The sequence below is a fragment of the Salvelinus fontinalis genome, chromosome 4 (assembly GCF_029448725.1).
Source record: "Salvelinus fontinalis isolate EN_2023a chromosome 4, ASM2944872v1, whole genome shotgun sequence".
Classification (NCBI taxonomy): Eukaryota; Metazoa; Chordata; class Actinopteri; order Salmoniformes; family Salmonidae; genus Salvelinus; species Salvelinus fontinalis.
This window is the reverse complement of record NC_074668.1, coordinates 28,473,632-28,499,311: the sequence shown is the minus strand read 5'-3', so window position 1 is coordinate 28,499,311 and position 25,680 is coordinate 28,473,632. Positions and strand designations below refer to the sequence as shown.

General features: G+C 46.1%; 1 protein-coding gene across 2 annotated transcripts in view; it reads right to left on the bottom strand.

The window, feature by feature from the left end:
• Positions 1 to 10,799: 10,799 nt before the first annotated feature.
• LOC129853469 (thioredoxin reductase 2, mitochondrial-like) overlaps positions 10,800 to 25,680 on the bottom strand; it is a 29,996-nt gene continuing 15,115 nt past the window's right edge. For both annotated transcript variants that reach the window (XM_055919553.1, XM_055919554.1), the window contains 9 exons: positions 24,083 to 24,102; positions 23,711 to 23,802; positions 23,219 to 23,393; positions 18,189 to 18,325; positions 16,293 to 16,388; positions 15,546 to 15,638; positions 14,715 to 14,786; positions 14,384 to 14,481; positions 10,800 to 13,431 (listed from right to left, as the gene is read on the bottom strand). In XM_055919553.1, coding sequence (XP_055775528.1) covers positions 13,308 to 13,431; positions 14,384 to 14,481; positions 14,715 to 14,786; positions 15,546 to 15,638; positions 16,293 to 16,388; positions 18,189 to 18,325; positions 23,219 to 23,393; positions 23,711 to 23,802; positions 24,083 to 24,102 — 907 coding nt within the window. In that variant the 3' untranslated portion in view covers positions 10,800 to 13,307. The remainder of the gene's footprint in view (positions 13,432 to 14,383; positions 14,482 to 14,714; positions 14,787 to 15,545; positions 15,639 to 16,292; positions 16,389 to 18,188; positions 18,326 to 23,218; positions 23,394 to 23,710; positions 23,803 to 24,082; positions 24,103 to 25,680) is intronic.

Sequence of the window (25,680 nt, the reverse complement as noted above, 5' to 3'; positions counted from 1 at the left end):
TGTGCATCTGTAACTTTCTCACTTATCATTATTCACAATTAATTTGTTCCAATACTAAAAGGGGGGGGGGGGGGGCACTGTACAAAAAGTGCTGTAATTTCTAAATGGTTCCCCCGATATGGATGAAAATAACCTCAAATTAAATCTCAAATCCAAAGTGCTGGAGTACAGAGCCAAAACAACACAAATCCACTGTCCCAATACTTTTGGAGCTGACTGTATATTTATAGGGAGTGTTATAGCAGACACACACATACATCCAGAACATGCCAGCCATCTCTCACAAGATCATTGCGACAAACAAAATGCCAGAGATAAAAGAGTACTGGTGAGTACCAGAACAGAAACGAATTAGTGCATGGCAGTGTGCGGGTGTGGTTTTCATTTATATGCTGGCAGGCGGTCGCACCACACACACACACACAGACAGGCCGAACTTGAGCTGGCTAAACAGGAAAGAGGGCATAAATCAGGACCGCAAACGACAGGCACCCCGGGGCTATCCCAGCATGCAATCTGTCAGTGTTGCACAACGAGCCCATCTCTGCAGCGCTGTCTTTTTCTGTCTGTGGTAGGAGCGACAGGACAGTCAGAGGAGAACGTAATCTTTTGGTTCTGCCAGTCAAGCTATCCCCCCCCCCCCTCCTCCCAGCTAAACCCCAAGCTAATGTTTTGGCTGTAAAGTGGGGTTATAGTGTCATGGCGGGAGAAGATAAGTCTTTGATTTATGGCTATCTGTGTCAAATTGATAACACAAGGGCCCCAGGGCAAATGCATGCAGAAGAGATACATTTGGAAGGAAATTGTCATCTGGACATTACACTGCTGATGCTTTTCCCTTATTAAAGGTTATAGGAAGCTTAATGGTTATAGTAATCAGCTTGATGCTTATTTGGAGTTTTGAGATATCTCTGAATACTAATATCCATCTGTGAATACTTTGGCATAAAGGATATACAGTATAATATCATTTCGAATGATTGAAACAATTTTAAAGGGATTTTCCGGTGCTTTTGTATACTTTTTAGCCAGTAGTTCTGAAACTAGGCTCACGAGCCAAAAGTGGTCGGTGAAAATCTCTCTCATCAACACAATCTCACACTCAATTAGTGCAAATTTTTACAAAAAGTATTTCATGCATTTTTGTCTGGCTTAATTCGTAGGAAAACACATTTTTGTGCAACTTCATTTAGAGTTAAATACATTTTTGGGAGGCAAACTTCAGAACAATCTTTCAAAAGTTATTAGCGCAATGCATGATGTGCAATGGTCCTCTACACTGCCTTTTTTTTGTGTCCCACATTTATTTATATAAAAACAAACGTGTTAACAACCCAATATTGTTAATCAGCCAGGTTGTCAACAAACTAACAAAATAACACTATACCAAGGCCATTGTCATACTTGAGTAAAGATACCTTAATAGAAAATGACTCAAGTAAAAGTCACCCAGGAAAATACTACTTGAGTAAAACTCAAAAAATATTTCTTTTTAAATATGCTTGAGTATCAAAAGTAAATGTAATTGCTAAAATATACTTAAGCATCAAAAGTAAAAGTATAAATCATTTCAAATATCAGAGCTCATCATCTAGATTCAGTCATGTGCCAATTTTTTCTTGAGCGATGAGCAGGGGGCCGTAACATAGTTACAAATAGTTTGAAGACTGCAAACATACCGCAAGAAGCCTAAACAGATATAATATTTGACTAAAACATTATTTCAAACCTTGCTTACATTTGTATACTATCGCGTCCACTGAGGGCACAAAACATTAGGAACACCTTCCTAATGTTGAGATTGACCCCTCTTTTCCCCTCAGAAGAGCCTGAATTCATCAGGGCATGGACTACAAGGTGTCAAAATCTTTCCACAGGGATGTTGACCCATATTGACTCCAATGCTTTTCACAGTTGTGTCAAGTTGGCTGGATGTCCTTTGGGTGGTGGACCATTCTTGTGAAATGGCGTGAAAACCCCAGCAGCATTGCAGTTCTTGACACACGGTGCGCCTGGCACCTACTACCGTATACAACGTTCAAAAGGTACTTAAATCCTCTGTCTTGCCTACTCACCCTCAATTGCACACATACACAATCCCTGTCTCAAGACTTAAAAATCCTTCTTTAACATGTCTCCTCCCATCCCCGTGAGCCGAAGACGTGGATGTCGATTAAGGCAGCCCTCCGCACCTCTGGGTTAAACGCGGAAGACACATTTCAGTTGAATGCATTCAGTTGTACAACTGACTAGGTATCCCCCTTTCCTTCCCCCTCATCGACACTGATTGAAGTGGATTTAACAGGTGACATTAACAAGGGATCACAGCTTTCACCTGGTCAGTCTGTCAGGGGTAGTACCTTCGGTACTCCAGGAGCCATGGAAAGAGCAGGTGTTCCTAATGTTTTGTACAGTCAGTGTATATCTCTATTATGCGTGGAAATACTTCGGAATTCCTAAATTAAAATCACTTGGAGCTGATTTGTTTGTGTTTTTAAAGTCTTATGTCCAACAATAAAAAATACAAAAAATGCTCAGAAAACATGGGGAACCCTGCCTTATATTAAGCAAACCAGACGGCTCCATTTTCTTTCTTTTTTAAATTCTTTACAGACAGCCAGGGGCAGACACATCATTTCCAAACAAAGCATGAGTGTTTAGTGAGTCCGCCAAATCAGAGGCAGTAAGGAAGACCAGGAATGTTCTCTTGATAAGTGTGTGAATATAACAAGTAATTTTGGGTGTCAGGGACAATGTATGGAGCAAAAAGTACATTCTTTTCTTTAGGAATGAAGTGAAATAAAAGTAAAAGTTGTCAAAAATAAATAGTAAAGTACAGACACCCCCAAAAACTACTTATGGTACTTTAAAGCATTTTTACTTAAGTACTTTACACCACTAGTAATAAGGAAGGTTCTTGTGTGGCCAGACCTGACTAGATGATTTAGGAGTTGAGGTAGGTGATTATAATTACATATTTTATTGACATCTGGAAGTCAAAGCAGGAAAAATGGCCAGAGGCGCTGGTGGCCTACATAGGGTTGTGGTGGTTGGCTGGTGGGTGAACCAGTTTAGACAGAGAAACCTCAGCCCATAGTACATCTCTCTCTCTCTCTCTCTCTCATACAGAAACCCACTTCTCCTCCTTAGATAATGGCCTAAGAAGCCATGTGTAATAAATTAAGTTCCATTCCAGCGTGTATCTGTCCTTATCTGATGTTGATAAGCCCATGTCACAGCCTTCACCTCCACTGAGGAGAGCAGAACTACCATCAGGACAGGACCCCACTGTGTTCGGGTCAAACTCAGTTTCCCCTCCACCTCAGACTCAGTTAAAAGCCATGTCTTTCCCCAGCTGTAACAGAGGGAGGTTGGATTCAGGGTGACGAAAAGGTGACTTGCGGATGACCCTTTGCTGAGGCCTTCTATTGGGGTCATTCTTGAATTGCGGTGGGAATACTGTCCCTTGACTTTGGCACCATGTAAAAACACTTTAAAACATTTTCAGTTTAATTTAACTGAGCTTCAAGTTAGTCTGTGTCCAAATCGCAAAGGAATTAAAAAATGGCCCACACGCGCACAGTCGTTAATAAGGAGTTTGAAATGGTTTGGCATAGGTCCTCAAATCCTCAAAAAATTATACAGCTGCACCATTGAGAGCATCTTGACTGGCTGCATCACTGCTTGGTATGGCAACAGCACTGCCCTCAATCACATGGCGCTACAGAGGGTGGTGCGGACAGCCCAGTACATCACTGAGGACGAGCTCCCTGCCATCCAGGACCTCTATATCAGGTGGTGTGAAAGGAAGACCTGGAAAATTGTTAAATACTCCAGCCACCCAAGCCATAGACTGTCTTCTCTGCTTCCGCACGGCAACCGGTACCAGTGCATCAAGTCTGACACCAACCGGGTCCTGAACAGCTTCTATCCCCAAGCCATAAAACTGCTAACTAACAAAAAGGGGTACTAGGGGTAATCGACGTAATTGAGGTAATATGTACATATAGGTAGGGGTAAAGTGACTGCATAGATAATAAACAGATAGCAGCAGCAATGTGTGAATGTATGTGTGAATGTATGTGTGTGACAAGTGTGAATGTATGTGTGTGTGTGGCGTCAATATGCATGTGTGTATGTGTTGTGGGTGTGTGTTGGAGTGTTCGTGTAGTACGTGTGGGTGCGTGGTTAGAGTCCAGTGAGTGTACTTCGAGCGTCTGCTAAAAAAAAATATAATAGATAATAAAATAAGGGGGTCAATGTAAATGGTCTTGGTAGCTGTTCGGCAGTCTTATGGCTTGGGGGAAGAAGCTGTTAAGGAGCCTTTTGGTCCCAGACTTGGCGCTCTATTAGCGCTTGCCGTGCGGTAGCAGAGATAACAGTCCATGAATTCGGTGGCTGGAGTCTGACAATTGTTAGGGCCTTCCTCTGACACCGCCTGGTATAGAGGTTCTGGATGGCAGGGAGCTTGACCCCAGTGATGTACTGGGCCATACGCACTACCCTCTGTAGCGTCTTGCGGTCGGATGCCGAGCAGTTGCCATACCAAGCAGTGATGCAACCAGTCAGGATGCTCCTGATGGTGCAGCCGTAGGATCTGAGCATGCCAATTCTTTTCAGCCTTCTGAAAACGAATAGGCATTGTCGTGCCGTCCTCACGACTGTGTTGGTGTGTTTGGACCATGATAGGTCCTTAGTGATGTGGACACCAAGGAACTTGAAACTCTCGACCTTCTCCATTACAGCCCCGTCGATGTGAACGGGGGTGTGATCGGCCCTCCTTATCCTGTAGTCCACGTTCAGCTCCTTTGTCTTGCTCACATTGAGGGAGAGGTTGTTGTCCTGGCACCACACTGTCTCTGACCTCCTCCCAATAGGCTGTATCATCGTCGTCGGTGATCAGGCCTACCACCACCGTGTCACCCTACAAACTTAATGATGGTGTTGGAGTCGTAAGCGACCATGCAGTTGTGGGTGAACAGGGAGCACAGGAGGGGACTAAGCACGCACCCCTGAGGGGCCCCCTGTGTTGAGGGTCAGCATGGCAGATGTATTGTTGCCTACACTCACCATCTGGGGGGCGGCCCGTCAGGAAGTCCAGGATCCAGTTGCAAAGGGAGCTGTTCATTCCCAGGGCCCTTAGCTTAGTGATGAGCTTTGTGGGCACTATAGTGTTGAACACTGAGATGTAGACAATGAACATCATTCTCACATAGGTGTTTACAATCATCATGATGCCTTGTGACCTTACCCCTAAACATACACTACCTATATAAAAGTATGTTGACACCCCTTCAAATTAGTGGCTACTTCAGTCACACCCTTTGCTGACAGGTGTATAAAATCGAGCACACAGCCATGAAATTTCCATAGACAAACATTGGAAGTAGAATGACCTTACAGAAGAGCTCAGTGTCTTTCAACGTGGCACCGTCATAGGATGCCACTTTTCCAACAAGTCGGTTCGTAAAATTTCTACTCTGCTGGTGCTGCCCCGGTCAACTGTAAGGGCTGTTATTGTGAAGTGGAAATGGCCCCACAAGCTCACAGAACGTTACCGCTGAGTGCTGAAGCGTGTAAAAATCAACTGTCCTCGGTTGCAACACTCACTACCGAGTTCCAAACTGCCATGGGTTTCCATGGCTGAGCAGCCGCACACAAGCCTAAGGTCACCATGCGCAATGCCAAGCGTTGGCTGGAGTGGTGTAAAGCTCGCTGCCATTGGACTCTGGAGCAGTGGAAACACGTTATCTGGAGTGATGAATCACGCTTCACCATCTGGCAGTCCGACGGACAAATCTGGGTTTGGCGGATGCCAGGAGAACGCTACCTGCCCTAACGCATAGTGCCAACTGTAAAGTTTGGTGGAGGAGGAATAATGGTCTGGTTCATGGTATGTCCCTAAACTTCAATGAAGGGAAATCTTAACACTACAGCATACAACTACATTCTTCACGATTCTGTGCTTCCAACTTTGTGGCAAGTTTGGGGAAGGCCCAGCGTGACAATGCCCCAATGAACAAAGCGAGGTCCATACAGAAATGGTTTGTCGAGATCGGTGTGGAAGAAATTGACTGGCCTGCACAGAGCCCTGACCTCAACCCCATCGAACACTTTTGGGATGAATTGGAACGCCGACTGCGAGCCAGTCCTAATCGCCCAACAGCAGTGCCCGACCTCACTAATGCTCTTGTGGCTGTATGGAAGCAAGTCCCCGCAACAATGTTCCAACATCTAGTGGAAAGCCTTTCCAGAAGAGTGGAGGCTTTTATAACAGCAAAAGAAGAACTAACTACATATTAATGCCTATGATTTTGGAATGAGATGTTCAACGAGCAGGTGACCACATACTTTTGGTCATGTAGTGTATATCTACCTCTATCACTCCAGTATCCCTGCACATTATAAATATGGTATTGAAACTGACGCTATATATATATATATACACTGCTCAAAAAAATAAAGGGAACACTTAAAGAACACAATGTAACTCCAAGTCAATCACACTTCTGTGAAATCAAACTGTCCACTTAGGAAGCAACACTGATTGACAATACATTTCACATGCGGTTGTGCAAATGGAATAGACAAAAGGTAGAAATTATAGGCAATTAACAAGACACCCCCCAAAAAGGAGTGATTCTGCAGGTGGTGACCACAGACCACTTCTCAGTTCCTATGCTTCCTGGCTGATGTTTTGGTCACTTTTGAATGCTGGCGGTGCTCTCACTCTAGTGGTAGCATGAGACGGAGTCTACAACCCACACAAGTGGCTCAGGTAGTGCAGCTCATCCAGGATGGCATATCAATGCGAGCTGTGGCAAAAAGGTTTGCTGTGTCTGTCAGCGTAGTGTCCAGAGCATGGAGGCGCTACCAGGAGACAGGCCAGTACATCAGGAGATGTGGAGGAGGCCGTAGGAGGGCAACAACACAGCAGCAGGACCGCTACCTCCGCCTTTGTGCAAGGAGGTGCACTGCCAGCGCCCTGCAAAATGACCTCCAGCAGGCCACAAATGTGCATCTGTCTGCTCAAACGGTCAGAAACAGACTCCATGAGGGTGGTATGAGGGCCCGACGTCCACAGGTGGGGGTTGTGCTTACAGCCCAACACCGTGCAGGACGTTTGGCATTTGCCAGAGAACACCAAGATTGGCAAATTACGCACTGGCGCCCTGTGCTCTTCACAGATGAAAGCAGGTTCACACTGAGCACATGTGACAGACGTGACAGAGTCTGGAGACGCCGTGGAGAACGTTCTGCTGCCTGCAACATCCTCCAGCATGACCGGTTTGGCGATGGGTCAGTCATGGTGTGGGGTGGCATTTCTTTGTGGGGCCGCACAGCCCTCCATGTGCTCGCCAGAGGTAGCCTGACTGCCATTAGGTACCGAGATGAGATCCTCAGACCCCTTGTGAGACCATATGCTGACACATGCACATTTGTGGCCTGCTGGAGGTCATTTTGCAGGGCTCTGGCAGTGCACCTCCTTGCACAAAGGCGGAGGTAGCAGTCCTGCTACTGGGTTGTTGCCCTCCTACGGCCTCCTCCACGTCTCCTGATGTACTGGCCTGTCTCCTGGTAGCGCCTCCATGCTCTGGACACAACGCTGACAGACACAGCAAACCTTTTTGCCACAGCTCGCATTGATGTGCCATCCTGGATGAACTGCACTACCTGAGCTTGTGTGGGTTGTAGACTCCGTCTCATGCGACCACTAGAGTGAGAGCACCGCCAGCATTCAAAAGTGACCAAAGCATCAGCCAGGAAGCATAGGAACTGAGAAGTGGTCTGTGGTCACCACCTGCAGAATCACTCCTTTTTTGGGGGTGTCTTGCTAATTGCCTATAATTTTCACCTTTTGTCTATTCCATTTGCACAACCGCATGTGAAATGTATTGTCAATCAGTGTTGCTTCCTAAGTGGACAGTTTGATTTCACAGAAGTGTGATTGACTTGGAGTTACATTGTGTTGTTTAAGTGTTCCCTTTATTTTTTTGAGCAGTGTATATATATATATATATAGCTTACTTACTTTCTCGTGTTCTTATTTGTATTTGTTTTTAGTACTGCATTGATATTGATTACTGCATTCTTGGGTTTAGAACTTGCAAGAAAGACATTTCACTGTACTTGTGCATGTGACATTAAAAACGTGGAAGTTATTTAATAAGATAACATACTGTATGTAAGTCCTTTATACCGCAAAACATCTATTTGTACACATTGTAGAAACTACTGGTGGCTAGCAAATTGGCTTGTCCCGCTGGTGATGTGTAGAGGCGTAGTTTTGGGGATTGAGAGATATCTATTATTTTGAATGCTAGACAGTGAACAAAAGTATATAACAATAAAAACAAAGGCTATTAAAATATATGTTTTACTAGTATAATGTGTATCCCTCAGTTTTATGTCATCGGTGTCACCGCCATGAAAATCACTGATTACAAAGATATACCTTGAGCATTTTCTCCAGTGGCAAACTTATCAGGGGTAGGGTCTATATTCAAAATAAAATTATTAGCTAATCACACCCTTTAAGAATGTCATACATTTGAGGATTCCATTGATCATTTGGTGTGTCTAAATCCAAAGTTTCACTTGGTGTTTGTCAGTTTAAATGAAGGGAAACAATATGGAAAGCAAAATGATTAACCATATCACAATAGTAAATCATATTTAAAGGATTGATGACCTTACATTTGATCATTTGTGGTCTCCATTTCAGTAAATGTACCTAAACATTTTCATTGGCGTTACCATCATTGGTGTTACTACTCCTACTGGTGGCACAATGTTAACATAATGGTCTTGGAAAAAAAAAAAAAAGTCATTAAGCTACCATATTAGTTGAATTAGAATGGGACGGTGAACCTAAATACATTTAAAGACGGAATCCGTAGTAAGGGGAAACAGCACCACTGGCTGCCCCCACCGCCATTATTGTTTATGTTGCTGAGCTGAGGAGCGTTACACAGCCTGGTAAAAAAGTTGTGTGCTCTTCTATCACACGTGCAATGATATCCGAGAGTAAAAAAAAAACATTGTTCACTGTTGTCTTTGTTGTGGTAATATCGCAAACGGACGTAGCTATTTCACCATTAAGAATTCCAGCTTTCATATGTAAAAAATTAAATGCCATGAGCAAATGCCACCATAATTCAAGAACTACCCACTGGGAACTAATACAGACGCTAAGACGGGTGCAAATCAATCCTACTGCAACTCAGTGTGGGAATTCAACGGGTCAGTTGATGTGAATGGTTGAGGGAGACAGCCTTGAGATTCCAGCCAGGGAGTGAAGTGAGAAGTCTCTTGATCCATACTGCTGACAAAGTTTATTAAAAACTGTCAGCTTTTGATAGCCATGGAGGACCTACAGAGATCACCGCCAATCTGATATGTTCTTTCTTTTTTGAATTTTTTCAACATATTAAATATGACTACCAAATATCCCCCCGTGTAAAGCTAACAGAAATGACATTTATTACATTAGTTTATCACCATGCTCATACTAGCCATCGTTCATCATCACCCATGTTCAATTTGTTGTTTCAGTCACCGTTAGGCTTACCACACTTTCTTCAAGGGGTCTTCGAGCTAAATGTCTCAAACTTGGGAGACCAGACAGTGCAGAATACTACAGACCGGTTTGAGTCTCACCTTGACTACTCATGACCACTAAGGGTACCTTCTAATTCTCCTTTAAACTATAATATGTAACTTTCTGGGCAACTAATCAAATGTACGTAGAAATGTGAGTTATAGATCTGTCATTCTCATCGAAAGCAAGTCTAAGTCTTTTCCTTGTACCACCCTCCAGCAGCACCTCACCCTGTCCAGGCAGTGGTCTAAAGCACTGCAAGAGGCGTCACTACAGTCCCTGGTTCGAATCCAGGCTGTATCACATCCGGACGTTATTGGGAGTCCCAAAGGACGGCGCACAATTGGCCCAGCGTCGTCCGGGTTTGGCCGGGGTAGGTTGTCATTGTAAATAAGAATTTGTTCGTAACTGACTTGCCAAGTTAAATAATTGGCCCCTATTCATTTCTGAGGGATAATCCTCGCCTGTTTTAGCCTTTTTTGTTTCCAGCGTAATTTTTCCGCAAATGTTTACACAAGACAGGAATTTCTCCTTCCTCACCCTCATCTTCCTCCCAGGGCTTTGGGCCCGGCCGTGGGGCTGCGTACCCTTCGTGTGTGTCGCTGTGCATGTGTCATTGGTGTGTGTGGATGTCTGCGCTCCCAGAGTTGACTGTAAGGGCTCAGGGACTAAAGTCACAATGGCCCTGTGAATGACGACTCACAGTTAAGACGGTCAACCTTCAATGGGCCGGATTAAGACTGAAAATATCCCTGAACGCACCTTGACATGTTTACATGTTCTGCTAAGTGTGCTACCAAGCTGGATTTAACCCGTTTGTCAACCAGTTCCCTCCGTTTTTGGAGGGAAACAAAGAACACAAAGCCTTTCGCTGTTCACTATTACTCACGAGCCATGCAATGAACTTCATTGCTAGCGGTCTGACGGCAGATTTCAGAGTGACACGGGCCTCAGTTCAGGGGTGAAGCTGCTTGGGGATTCTAAGGAGTTTCTGGGTTTGTGAGAGCCCGGTCCTTAACCAAACAAACAGAGAGGAATTTGTGCCATTGTTGGTCCAGAGGGTTGAGTGACAGGGCTGCACTACACCGCACAGCCTCCGACGCAGAGCTTAACTAACAACTAACAATCATCGAGCCACAGACACACACAGATGGAGACAACCATGCAACAGACACAGACAGAAAGGCAGGCCCAGTGAAACAGAGGACATCATTATTTTAATGGGAGACATCAGTACATTCTCATATTTTATTCCTTCTTTACATATAAATAATGCAATACAAAGCTTCATTGCGAATTAGGCTACTCTATTTACAGTAACTAAAGTTGGTCGCCAGGTGTCATCAGACATGCCCTCCCCAGTTGTGGGTTTTAGCGCAAGTTATCATTAGCTGGCGACCTGAAAGTTGAACCCTGACCCCTGTGAGGAACTAAGCATTACATTCTGCAAGGCTGAGGCTGATTTTGCGCTCCCATTGAAGCCCAAGGCACTTTTGCCTATCAACAACAATTGAGACATTTCAAACAATACAATAACAAATTAATGTCTGAGTCATAAATATGATTCTGACTTGTGCGTTTGGGCAGCTTCATGCAGGAAATACAGGAACTTACTGTTAGATGGGATCAACAACTTTGCCTTGAGCCCAGCAGCCTGCTCTCTGGACTGAGTGCCTCGTTAAGATGAGGCATATACTCATTTGCCTGGCTAAATACACCCAGGCAGTGTGTGTTGGATGGTCCCGGCCTCAGCATGTGTAGTGGGTGATGGAGTCAAGCTGTTCCTGCCGAGCGGGGGGTCAGGGTCCTTCAGTCAGCACCCCGTCCCTGAACGGAGCACACAGGAATCGCCCCTTCCTTCTACACCTCCTCCTTCACCTCTCCATCCCCCTCCTCCACCTCTTCCCCTGGTCTGGCTGCATCCCTCGCTCTCCCTCCCTCAACCCCGGGTCCAAATAAACCTGGTAGCGCTGTTGCTCTCCTCTCTCCCCTCCCTCCATCATCCTGAGCAGTGCACTGTCACTCCCCTCATCAGGATCATTAATCAGGCCAGGCAGATTAGAGTTCAAACACAAATAAACCAGCCCGGTGCCCTGCTCTTAGCTCCCCTCAGCTCCACCGTTCCCCACTCCACTCAAACTGCACTGCAGGACCTGTCCAGCTCAGTCCAGCACTGCATAGTTCTCTGCTTTCAGGACTTGTAGGAAAGGATGATTGGGTGAAGAGTGCACTGGTGTGGAATGGTGTGCTTGACATGCTTGCAGACTTAAATAGTACGACATAATTTACGTGACTGGTAAAAATCACAATAGTATAATGGCAGTTAAGTGAAATAAACAAACGGCCTTATCTCAGAGGGTGATGACTTTGTGGGCTAAACTACCAGCCGTGTAAATACAATGTTATCAGTTAGCACTACAAATGCCTCCATGGCCTCCACATTCATTCCATAACAGACATCTCAAATAAGGATTAAAATATTCCAATGTGCACCTTGAATGTGCCAGGGCTTATTCATTATACACTGACTTCACTACCCTATCATTTCTTTACTAGCAAGTTTTACGAAGAAAATAAGAGGGCAATACCGCCACCTTTAGGCAGCATTTGGTACTGCCACCACTGTGGCCCAGGCAGTTTCTTTCCCTCCATCTCTCCCATAGAGGGATTGGGTTGCCAGAGGTTGCTGGCCAAGGCGTCCCCACACACAGACTGACAGAGGTTGTTATTGTAGTCCCACTGTATTCCTTTGTGCATTGGGGTTGAGGGGAGGTGAGAGGGGGGGAGAGCAGAGTGCTGGCATGAGTGGAGGCCTAATCAAGGGCTCTGCACTCTGGCCCAGACTGGGCCCTGTGCTGCTCTGCACCTCTCTGACTGACAGCCTGCCCGCCGACTGTTTGTGTGTGTCCATGGGAAACGGGTGGTGTCACCGCGGCGACGGCCCTTGGCCCATTCATCAGTGTCACCCGGGCAACGCATGTGTCACTTTCAAGACTAATGGACAGGAAGAACAGGAGGAGAAACAACAATATTTGCTGAATATATTTCAGAAACATTAGGTTGCCCAGCTTTCTCTCTCTTATACAGTTATTTTTCAACAAACTGGAATGGGCCCTAATTCTGATTTATGAGCCAGTTTATTTAAAGGATGCTGCTTGTGTCTGGACGTTTTCACGAACCTGGGTCGAGAACTCCTTATGGCTTTCAAAATGGGAGAAGGGGACATACTACATACATTAAGGGGCTACATTGGGTAACCATGGCCTGGTTAATGTGACCACTAGTCAAACCTGACACAAATCTAGCCTTACCTAGATATAGCATTGCAGTCATGACTTGGAGGACCCTGCAATGATAAGACGGAGTGGAGACCTGCAATCCAGTGGAACTGGGATGTCAGGGAAAGCAGAGAGCGCTTCTACAGGTTTTACATGGACCGTTATGAGGTGGCTAGGAGACAAGAAAGTATTGCAACCAGAGCCACACATACATACTGTATATGCATTTTAATTACCTCCCTGTACGCGTCTCTAATGGGACCATATTGCCTTTCTAGTGCACTACTTTTGACCAGAGCCCTATGGGCCCTGGTTGAAAGTAGTGCACTACATAGGGAGGAGGGTGACATTAGGGACACATTCCCTGTCTCTATGAGGAGGTTCCTTCCCGTGTGCTCAGGTGTGTTCAGAGAAGGGGGTGCTTAACCTCAGCAGCCGGTAACCGTGGCATCCAGCCCTGAGCGCTTGCTGACGTTGACTTTGGTCAGCTCCTCGGCACAAGTGGGGTGGATCCCCACGGTCTCCTTCAGGTGAGTGAGGGTGGCCCCACACCTGGAGAGAGACAGAGACACGGAGACTTCATTCATACAACCGACTCCTGTCCTGACAGCACCACCCACTCTCCCATCTTTAGGTTTCTCTTACTATACTGAAAATATAAAACGCAACATGGAACAATTTCAAAGATTTTACTGAGTCAAAGTTCATTTAATGAAATCAGTCAATTGAAATAAATTCATTAGGCCCAAAACTATGGATTTCACATGACTGGGCAGGGGTGCAGCCATGGGTGGGCCTAGGAGGGCATAGACCCACCCACTTGGCAGCCAGGCCCACCCACTGGGGAGCCAGGCCCAGCCAATCATAATGAGTTATTCCCCACAAAAGGGCTTTATAACAGACAGAAATACTCCTCAGCAATGCCAATTGCATGCTCCCGCAAAACTTGAAACATCTGTGGCATTGTGTTGTGTGACAAAACTGCACATTTTAGAGTGGCCTCTAATGTCCCCAGCACAAGGTGCACCTGTGTAATGATCATAAAGTTTAATCAGCTTCCTAATATGCCACACCTGTCAGGTGTATTAATTATCTTGGCAAAGGAGAAATGCTCACTAACAGGGATGTAAACAAATTTGTGCACAACATTTGAGAGAAATAAGCTTTTTGCTCGTATGGAAAATGATTTCAGTTCATGAAACACAGGACCAACACTTTACATGTTGCGTTTATATTTTTGTTCAGTGTAATATCACTGCTGTACTGATAAAGGCTCATCTTGTCACGTATATACTCACCTATATGTAGAGTTTACAACGTACATGACATCCATTCATTTTAGATGAATGAATCCACAGATCTAACATATGTTCGTATGAGAATTATACATTACACCTAAAATAAAATAAAAAAGCAGTATAGCAATTTCTTAAACTAACCACAACATCTGTATGATCTACTTTGAGTCCCTATCTAACTCCATCAAGCAGAGTGGTTGACTTACTGGAAGCCCATAGCAAAGCCCTGGGTAACTTCTCCAGCGTTGGGGCCAGTGAAGTGCAGGCCGAGGATTCTCTGGTCTCCACCCCGCATACACACCACCTTAGGCAGTGAGAGAAGCAACGTTACACCCCCCCAAACCTCCAGGCTACACTTCAGATGCAACATGAGGTGGTAAGGTTGCAACTTTGCCAAAATTCACAAGTTTTCCAGAAATCCTGGTTGAAGAACTCCTGGATTCACGAGGGAATAAGCAGAAAATACAGGAATCCTCCAACCGGGATTTATGGAATACCTAGGAATTTTGCAACCCTACTATGAGGGCTTGTTCTGACCTTTATGTAACACTGGCTGGCATCTCTCTCAGCCACAGTGAACTCCAGAGGCTTGTAGAAGGCATGGTACACCTAGACAGAGGACAACAGAACTTGACCATTAGTCCACCAACAACGTATAGGATTTTACAATACTTGCTCGTGTGAAAGGTAGGCCCTGGATCTCAGATCGTTCACTATGAATCTGGTATTACAAAACTGTTCTCACAACACTTTGCTCGATAAAAAAAAAGAAGGTACATCTCAGACCCTGGTTTCACCGCGTGTGTTTTATATGGAGCCAGCGAACGTGCCGACACAAGTCACCGGCCGGGCCATGCACACAGGCAGCTGTCAGGACCCATGGTGCACCTCTCCCGCCGTGGCGCTTTAGATCACACAACGCCTGTCAGCACCTGATACACACGTCAATCAGGCCCTCTGCTCACCTGTCAATCACACAGCGGAGCTACACCTCGCTCTACAACAAGCCGGGGCGCTCTGGGCGCAGGTGTTAGCAGCTGGCACTGTGCACACACACGGAGCGAGAGGCACTCTGTACACACACACACACACGGAGTGAGAGGCACTCTGTACACACACACACACACACACGGAGTGAGAGGCACTCTGTACACACACACACACACACACACGGAGCGAGAGGCACGCACGCAATCATACACACACGCAATCACACCACTTTCTATTTCACAAATGTATAAAGCAGTAGACAGAGGCCCACCAGGATTCACAATCCTTTAAGAACTGAAAGCTTTCCCAGCATACCTCCATTCAGTTAGAAAATCAGCTAGCTATAATGTTAGTGGTTTAGGATTAGGTCTACTGTACCTCTATGGAGTCCTTCCCATGTCTGCTCTCAGCCTCCTCCTCTGACAGGCCCACACAGCCATACTCCAGAGGGGTGAACACTGTGGTGGCAACCTAGGGACACAACCAATCAGAAGGCACATAAAGTCTTGTTACATCATGGTACATGAGGATAGACAGGCCACACAGCAATTCTCCAGTGGGGTGGCAACCGGACAGACAGAAAATCAAGGATACAAGAAACAAGGCAAGGAAAACAAAGTAATGTTATAGCAGGATACTGTAGATAGGCAGACCCATACTACAGGCTGGTCACATCACCTACTCCATCTCCCACAATTGGGAGTAAAATAAAGTGGTAATCTAATCTACTGTATCTCCTACCATTGGGAGTAAAATAAAGTGGTCATATAACAATGCTACAAAAGACCACAAAAAAGGAACAAAGACGAAACTAGAGGACAAACAATACGCATTTAAGCAATAAGTATCACTACGAATGGTTTAGGAATTAAAATTTGGAAGAGGTGCAGAAGTGCAGTGTGTCCCCATTAAAACCCCATGAGTCAGACCAGGCTGCATAATCCAGGGAAAACAACGACGAGGCATTAAAACCGAAATACACAGAAGTGGAGCTGATTTAACACTTAAAACAGAAGCAGAAAACAAAGACATCAAAGGCCACATACAGACAAGCTGTAGAGAGATGGGGGGGGGGGGGGGGGAGCATAGGAGTAGTGTGTGTGTTTGGTGTGTGTGTCTACTCACGTTGTCGTAGTTCATTAGCTCATTGGTCTGGCCTGCGAGCCTGCGGGCGAGGAGCTTCCCTGCCTTAATGGCTGTGGGGGTCAACTCAGGACGACCCTGGAAACACAGAACAACGCTAATGAGTGACATGAGAAAACGGTGAGACAGACAGACAGATAAAGAGAGAGAGAAGTAGACAGAGGGAAGCCGACAAAGTGCGTATGCATGCATATGTGCTTAAATGTATGCATGCAGGCTACGCACACACAGAGTGCACCTCCTTAACACAGGCCCTTTGGCTATTTAGGGAGGGAGAGAGAGAGGGGACAGTTGTGCCTGTGAGTTACTGTGTAGACTAACCTGTAGCCTCTGGCTTGAACACACATCCATGACAATGGCATTGACTAATAAAGGTTTCTTAACTGCCTTGCACACTGAAAAACAAACATTGCTTTTGTATCCTTAAAAAATTTCCCCACTCGACCCAACTGACTGTTAACCCCTTCCACTCGTGGTAATTGCACATTTGGACTCAAGGGTGTTTGGTTTGCTTGTATGACATCAAAGCGGTATTTATTGTAATCCTGAACATGTCATCTTTCAAAATACAGTGAGTCCTCGTAATTTACAGCGTTCCCCTCACTCAGACGACAAAACATTTGCAAAAGTTGCACAATTAGCAGGAGGGATGAGAGTAACTTCTTGTCGCGAGCGGTGCTCATGTTCCGAACGGCTGTCAGTCAAAACCCATACAGCGCTGTGAAGCGGAGACACTGAGCTCTGACGTCAAGTAGAGCATGTTACTCTACTGCCAATGCGTACCAATTTAGGAGCTTATCAGTGCCCAAGGCTGCCATTTTCAACCCGTATACGGGTACAAATGTAAAGGCCTACTCACAACAACAGTTTAACAATACAGGAAGGGGCAGAGCTGCAGGGTGAATTCTTCCTGAAAGCTTGACAAAGGGATACTTTGGGATTTTGGCAATGATGCCCTTTATCTACTTTCCCCAGAGTCGGATGAACTTGTGGAACGCTTTTTTTATGTCTCTTCGTCCAGTATGAAGGAAGTCAGAGGTAGTTTCGTGAGCCAATGCTAACTAGCGTTAGCGCAATGACTGGAAGTCTATGGTACCAAGTAGGCTCCGTGGAAGTAGATAAAGGGCCTTATTGCCAAAATCCCCAAGTATCCCTTTAAGTCATGAGCAACCTGTTTGATTAGCACCGCCGCTAAACATCCTGTTTTCTAAGACAGCTCCTCCGGCGCTGGCGGTGTGTGTGTCTGAATATGTGTGTGTGTGGTGGTATTTCGGTAACTGTGTTTACACTCCACTTGGGTCTGCGTCATTGTAATGCATTTCTTGGCAGTCCACAGGTGCTCTTCAATGTCTCAACACAAAAAGGTGCTCTGTTTGGACATAGACTTAAATATCAATCCACCCCCTTTTAAAAAGTCTCCCAGTATGTGAAAAGATGACAGGCATCAGGGCTAAGAGTGACTCATCAAACGCTTGTGTCAATCTAACTGTCTGAAGAGGCCTGTGGAAGTTAGGAAATCCACAGCTGGCCACATTAAAAAGACAGGACTGACATTTGATACATGTAGAAAGAGTATTGTGATAGAGCAGCAGTTTGAGAGGAGTCCTTGTCCCACGCCATCTGCTGTGTATCTCCAGCCATATGCTTCAATATCAAATGAATTGGAAAGATAGGCAACATCTAAAATGATGAAATTTGATGGTGCCCAGTGAACTACGGTATCACTTCAACTTTTTGCACACCAAATGGTTTCTTGTATAAAGCGTCACCTTGGTAGGACTATTCTTTTCAGTCTTCCATACATTCCTGGAGAGGTTCACGTTGGTGTTTTAAGGCTGGGTGGGTACACAGAGGATGACGGACATGATCAACACCTACCTCGCCGATATCGCCGAAAGCGTAGATGTTCGGCACAGATGTGGATTCGTCAGCAGCCACAAGTATTTTCCCCGACTCTTTGTTGAGCTTAACGCCAACTTTCTCCAGGCCGAGAGTTTTGGTTTCAGGGGCTCTGCCTATGGTCAAAATGGAGGAAAACACAGTCGGAAACTCAATATTATGTTACACATTGAGAGAGAGAGAGGGGAGGTTACGGGAATCTTAAGATTCTTAGAAAAAAAAAACTGCTGCTCAATGTTCATAACACATACCATTGAGTTGGCACGCTAAGGGTATAAGTTAAAGGCATGTCCTAAGACTCTCCAACCAACAGAAAGAAAGGCAAATCTTATCCAGCTAGTAGAAGAAAAAACATCCTCACAGCTGGGAGGAGGAGGAGGAGATGGGGAGCGATGGAAGCTTGTCTTTTGGCAGGGAAGGCATCCCGTCAGCCACCTGGGGCACTGGTTGTCAATTCTGCCACTTCCTGGGGTACGGTTGACTGATGCTGTCAACGCTTGCCCATCTCGTCGCCCCATCTCCATGGCGATGGTGAGCACCAAGCACCCCGGGACCTGGTCGAGGCTCTCTGCCTCCCTCGTCTTCCCCCTCTCCTCCCCACGTTCTCACTCCCTGCCTGGGTAACACAATAACCCCGCTTCTCGGCAGGGCCTAGAGGTACCCACGTACAGCGTAGATGCTATCGGACAACAAGAATAACAAACCCCCCCAAGACCCTTTTCCTGGCTGGAGCCGAGGAACAACTTCCTCCGCTGCAGCCAGACCAGGGACTGGGAGGGCCGAGGGACCTGTCCATTACTGCAGCACGGGTGGTAGAGAGACAGGCAGTAAGGCTCAAAGCAGCGGTTTTCTTGAACTAGGCTAGTCTAGCAGGACCATGCAGAGCCACCAGTGTTCAACTATGCAGATTAGGTCTAACACAGGGATCTCTACCTGTCATGACTGCCTTTCATGACACACACCAGTGGGAGAGCACACTGCATACATACCTTGCTAAGAGACAGTGCATAGATGGACATTCTAGCATGAGTTGTGTTGACAAAAAGTCGGTTCTTAGGTCTTGCCAAACCCTACCAAACCACAGCTCATTTCTACCAGGAGTCAGGAGGACTATCCTATAGTATCTACTCTGTTCTCGCTGTGTATAGACTCGGCTACTACAGCCACTCACGGCTTGCCTTTCCTGCTTAACTGGGTTTCTCCATCTAGGATTGGAGACTGTTGGAGTGCCACTGTTCCATTGTGTGGCGTGGACACAACAACAAGAGGTTCTGCTGATAAGAGCCTTCAGTGAGTGTGGAGCCACACACAGGGGTAATGACAGCCAATGACAGGCAGGCCTGATAGGCCTACGCTGAAAAAAGACTGTTGTAACACACAGAGGAAATCTCAAGACCCAACAGCTAATTAGCCACAACAAGCTTCCTGGCACGACTTGAGACCAACTAGGCCTACATGGCAGCTTTTTAGATCAATCAAGTGAACATAGACGAGAGAAAAAAAATAAGACTGCATTTTTGGGAAATAGATTATTTTGTCTCCAAAAATAGTTTTCTGAGAAGGCAGCATATTAAAGGCCTAAAATGACCATAAGAGATATGATTGTATCAGGATCCGCACTTTGGCTCAGAGAGACTTTTCTGAGTATGGGGAGTAGGCTTCTCTCAGAGAGGCGTCACATCCAACCATTTAAGTTCATATGGAGACATACGCATCACACAAACTTCACCCTCTTTTGGTGTCCCTCTCAAAATCTGAGAGGAAAGGGGTTGGGGTAACACAAATAGGTGGGAGGGAAGCGTGATGTTGTACACCCAGAGGAAATATGCTGTTTCCTCCTCTGTGTTGTTGGCCACCTGGCCTTGGGTGCGGTCCTGAGGAAGGGCAGGCCTTGAGAAGGATGATCATGGAGAAGCAGCCATAGCTACAGGACTGGATCAGACAATCCCCACCAACACCATCCTCCTATTCCTCCCTATGAGTAGTTCACTGAGTCCTGATTCTCCACCCTTCTCCCGAAGTGTGCACTTGCACACTTTCCATCACTGATTTACAAGCATTAATCAATGCAATTGTAACTATTGGCTCGAGGGAGATTCCACCATTGTTAAATCCATGACAGGAAATATGCAAGTGCACTCTTTGAGAAAAGGGTGGAGAATCGGGACATACCCACAGTCTTTTACAGCTCCACTGAGGGCACAGACCCAGTCTGACCTGTAGTGTAAAGGGCACATTGGGGAAGTGGCGAGAGGCCCACTCATAACTCCCACAGTCAGACACACACACTTCAAAAGGAGAGGCCCAGAAGTGGATGTCCTCACTGTCCTGCACGACAACACCAGGGTAAAGCCTGCACACTATAGCCTACACAGTAAGGTAGTAATGTAAGCTAGCAATCAGGTAAGTATAATGTCATATTCCTCCTACAACCAATAACCCACATACACTGGGGAAACCTTTACCCCCTGCTGGGTGAGAGTGCATGTGAGGATGAGACCTGCACTGTCTGCACCATCTCAACCATGAAGAATGTCTATCCACCAAAATATAACAACTCAGTGAAAAATATAGTTTGTGCTGCCAATTTTCCATTAGTCTCAAGGTCTGGGTGTTTTGAGTGCAGTGACTCGACAGAACAGACACTTTGCCTTGATGTTCACATTGTGAGAACCCCAGCTCTCCGAGAGCTGCAATCTGCCAGGGCGGGAAGAACATAATCTCTGCCTAAATGTCACCCATATCCTGGTCCCTGTCACACGCACAGGCAGAGAGAGAGACACCCGCCCTAGCCTCTCCCGGCTGGTACTGCAGAGTCACACACTGCTGGGACTCGGCGTGGCGTGAGGTCAGGTTTTGGGAAGCGCGTCGTCTTTGGGACCGTCTCAACACAAATAAACATTGGCTGGGCAGCCAGGCGGAAGTTCCCTCCATTGTGCTGGTTGGCGGAATGAGAGAAATTACATGGTGTGATAAAGAGAGAAAAGGACTGTGGCGCGCGAGAGAGAGAGAGGTCTGTTGGGTGCGCAGAGCTGCAGACAGACAGGGCCTTGCCGTGCAGATGCTGCGGGGTGGATGAGATGGTGCGACCAGCCAGCCTGGTTTCCTCAGGGCTGGCACGGCGGGCAGGAAAGCCCAGAGCAGAGTGGGAGAACAAAGGAGGGAATGCAGTGACCCCCCGCGCCTGGGTGCATCCTGCTCCCCTCAGCCAGAACCCAGGAGCAGGACCCAGCGCTGGGCTGTGTGATTAACACTTCCCCTGGTGGTTCCATCCCTCACGCTTTATTACCTTGTTTTTCAGCTTGATACCCTCTCAGTCTGCTGACACTGCACTCTATTGTGGATGGCAATAAAAGAAATGGAAAGGGAGGACGACGAGTAGTTCCACTGATACAGTATCTCAGGATACGTCGTTGCGAAGCCAGTTGTATGTTATGTGGCCTACTTAACACACGTGATTGCAGCTACTGCTAAAATAGTAGGGACTTAGTACCCTAATGTAGTCATTTGTGTGACAACTCAGCAAAAAAAAGAAACGTCCCTTTTTCAGGACCCTGTCTTTCAAAGATAATTTGTAAAAATCCAAATATCTTCACAGACCTTCATTGTAAAGGGTTTAAACACTGTTTCTCATTCTTGTTCAATGAACCATAAACAATTAATGAACATGTACCTGTGGAATGGTCGTTAAGACACTAACAGCTTACAGACGGTAGGCAATTAAGGTCACAGTTCTGAAAACTTAGGACACTAAAGAGGCCTTTCTACTGACTGAAAAACACTAAAAGAAAGATGCCCAGGGTCCCTGCTCATCTGCGTGAACGTGCCTTATGCATGCTGCAAGGAGGCATGCAGATGTGGCCAGGGCAATACATTGCAATGTCCGTACTGTGAGACGCCTAAGAGAGCGCTACAGGGAGACAGGACGGACAGCTGATCATCCTCGCAGTGGCAGACCACGTGTAACAACACCTGCACAGGATTGGAACATCTGAACATCACACCTGCGGGACAGGTACAGGATGGCAACAACAACTGCCCGAGTTACACCAGGAACGCACAATCCCTCCAACAGTGCTCAGACTGTCCGGAATAAGCTGAGAGAGGCTGGACTGAGGGCTTGTAGGCCTGTTGTAAGGCAGGTCCTCACCAGACATCACCGGCAACAACCCACTGTCGCTGGACCAGACAGGACTGGCAAAAAGTGCTTTTCACTCACGAGTCGCGGTTTTGTCTCACCAGGGGTGATGGTCAAATTTGCGTTTATCGTCGAAGGAATGAGCGTTACACCGAGGCCTGTACTCTGGCAGGGAGTCGATTTGGAGGCAGAGGGTCCGTCATGATCTGGGGCGATGTGTCACAGCATCATCGGACTGAGCTTGTTGTCATTGCAGGCAATCTCAATGCTGTGCGTTACAGGGAAGACATCCTCTTCCCTCATGTGGTACCCTTCCTGCAGGCTCATCCTGACTTGACCCTCCAGCATGACAATGGCACCAGCCATACTGCTCGTTCTGTGCGTGATTTCCTGCAAGACAGGAATGTCAGTGTTCTGCCATGGCCAGCAAAGAGCCCAGATCTCAATCCTATTTAGCACGCCTGGGACCTGTTGGATCGGAGGGTGAGGGCTAGGGCCTTTCCCCCCTGAAATGTCCGGGAACTTGCAGGTGCCTTGATGTAAAAGTGGGGTAACATCTCACAGCAAGAACTGACAAATCTGGTGCAGTCCATGAGAAGCAGATGCACTGCAGTATTTAATGCAGCTGGTGGCCACACCAGACACTGACTGTTACTTTTGATTTTGACCCCCCCTTTGTTAAGGGACACATTATTCAATTTATGTTAGTCACATGTCTGTGGAACTTGTTCAGTTTATGTCTCAGTTGTTGAATCTTGTTATGTTCTTACAAATATTTACACATGTTAAGTTTGCTGAAAATAAACACCGTTGACAGTGAGGAGACATTAATTTTTTTGCTGAGTATATCTTCCTCCTCAGACACACTCACCTACGGCCCAGAGCACAGAGTCAAAGGTGTCCCGTTGGTCCTTTCCTGTCTGTTCGTCTGTCCAGGTCACCTGCAGCGCCCCAGAGGACAGCTTGTCCACGCTCTTAGGGACACTCCTCCAGGAGAACTTGGTGCCATAGGCCTCCATGTAGTCTGTCACTAGCCCTGCCATTTGCTGCAGCACACACAAGAGGGAAATCATTGTAGGTTGTTGACAGCCCAAAGTCACCTTTCCAGCACACCAAATTGGGAGAAGTATTATTCCAAACTTATATTGGTAGAGTAAAGCACCCAATATCATCAGAAGACAACAAAATACATATATAAAAGAACAGTGATATTATACTTTACCTTCCTACATATCTCTAAAACCTGAATTGTGGCTACAGTTTGACCAACAGACAGAAATGTATAATAAACATGTATGAAGAAATACATGTATTTCAAATAGTGTACAATCTATTAAAAAAAATGCCTTAAGAGCAGCAGTACCTGATCAAAGCCTCGGAGGGGGATGCTGCGCACCATGACTGTGGTGTCCAGCCCAATACCGGTCAGGAAGCCAGCACACTCCAGGGCCACATCTTCATACCAGTGTTCAGGAAAACACAACACAAACGCTCTCATAGAGGAACCTCGCCTATCTTTAGTTAAAGCACATTTGACCGCTGAGAAACCAGAGCATAACAGGCAGAGATAGACTGTGAGGTGACCCCAGTCTAGGAAGAAGGGGTCACCACGAACTGCAATTCACCACTTTTTGACTTCAACATTAGAGCCAGGGAAGTACCATACTCCACAACAACTCACTGACACTACACAGTCTAACAAGTGACTCATGTTCACGCGCAGTCAAAAGGATACAGCTGGCACCAACTACAAGTCTGAAAGGTAAAAACAAAGAAAATCATTAAATCTTACGTTTTCATTTAAATGCTTTCTCTTGGAGGTTATATAGTACAGGTGTATGTCGGAGGTTATACTCTACATGACCAAAATTATGTGGCCACCAGCTCGTCGAACATCTCATTCCAAAATCATTGGCATTAATATGGAGTTGGTCCCCCCTTTGCTGTTATAAAAGCCTCCACTCTTCTGGAAAGGCTTTCCTCTAGATGTTGGAACATTGTTGTGGGGACTTGCTTCCATTCAGCCACAAGAGCGTTAGTGAGGTCTGGCACTGAAGTTGGGCTATTAGGCCTGGCTCGTAGTCGGCGTTCAAATTCATCCCAAAGGCTTTCAATGGGGTTGAGGACAGGGCTCTGTGCATGCCAGTCAAGTTCTTCCACACCGATCTCAACAAACTATTTCTGTATGGATCTCGCTTTGTGCACGGGGGCATTGTCATGCTCTAACAGGAAAGGGCCTATCTCAAACTGTGGCCACAAAGTTGGAAGCACAGAATCATCTAAAATGTCATTGTATGCTGTAGTGTTAAGATTTATTTTCTTTGGAAGTAAGGGGCCTTGCCCGAACCATTAAAAAAAGCCCCAGATCATTATTCCTCCTCATTATTCCAAAGTTACAGTTGGCACTAAGCATTCGGGCAGATTCCCAGATTCGTCCATTGGACTGTCAGATGGTGAAGCATTATTCATCACAGAGAATACGTTTCCACTGCTCCAGAGGACAATGGCGGTGAGCTTTACACCACTCCAGTCGACGCTTGGCATTGAGCATGGTGATCTTATGCTTGTGTGCAGCTGCTCAGCCATGGAAACCCATTTCATGAAGCTCCCGACGAACAGTTCTTGTGCTGACGTTGCTTCCAGAGGCAGTTTGGAACCCGGTAGTGAGTGTTGCAACCGAGGACATATGACTTTTACGCGCAACGCGCTTCAGCACTTGGCGGTCCCGTTCTGTGAGCTTGTGTGGCCTACCACTTCGCGGCTGAACCCTTGTTGCTCCTAGACGTTTCCACTTCACAATAACAGCACTTACAGTTGACCAGGGCAGCTCTAGCAAGGAAGAAATTTGACAAACTGACTTGTTGGAAAGGTGGTATCCTATGACAGTGCTACGTTGAAAGTCACTGACCTCTTCAGTACGGCCATTCCACTACCAATGTTTGTCTATGGAGATTGCATGGCTGTATACTCGATTTTATACACATATCAGCAACAGGTGTGGCTGAAATAGCCAAATCCACTAATTTGAAGGAGTGTCCACACACTTTTTTATATACAGTGGGGCAAAAAAGTATTTAGTCAGCCACCAATTGTGCAAGTTCTCCCACTTAAAAAGATGAGAGAGGTCTGTAATTTTCATCATAGGTACACTTCAACTATGACAGACAAAATGAGAAGAAAAAAATCCAGAAAATCACATTGTATGATTTTTTATGAATTTATTTGCAAATTATGGTGGAAAATAAGTATTTGGTCACCTACAAACAAGAAAGATTTCTGGCTCTCACAGACCTGTAACTTCTTCTTTAAGAGGCTCCTCTGTCCTCCACTCGT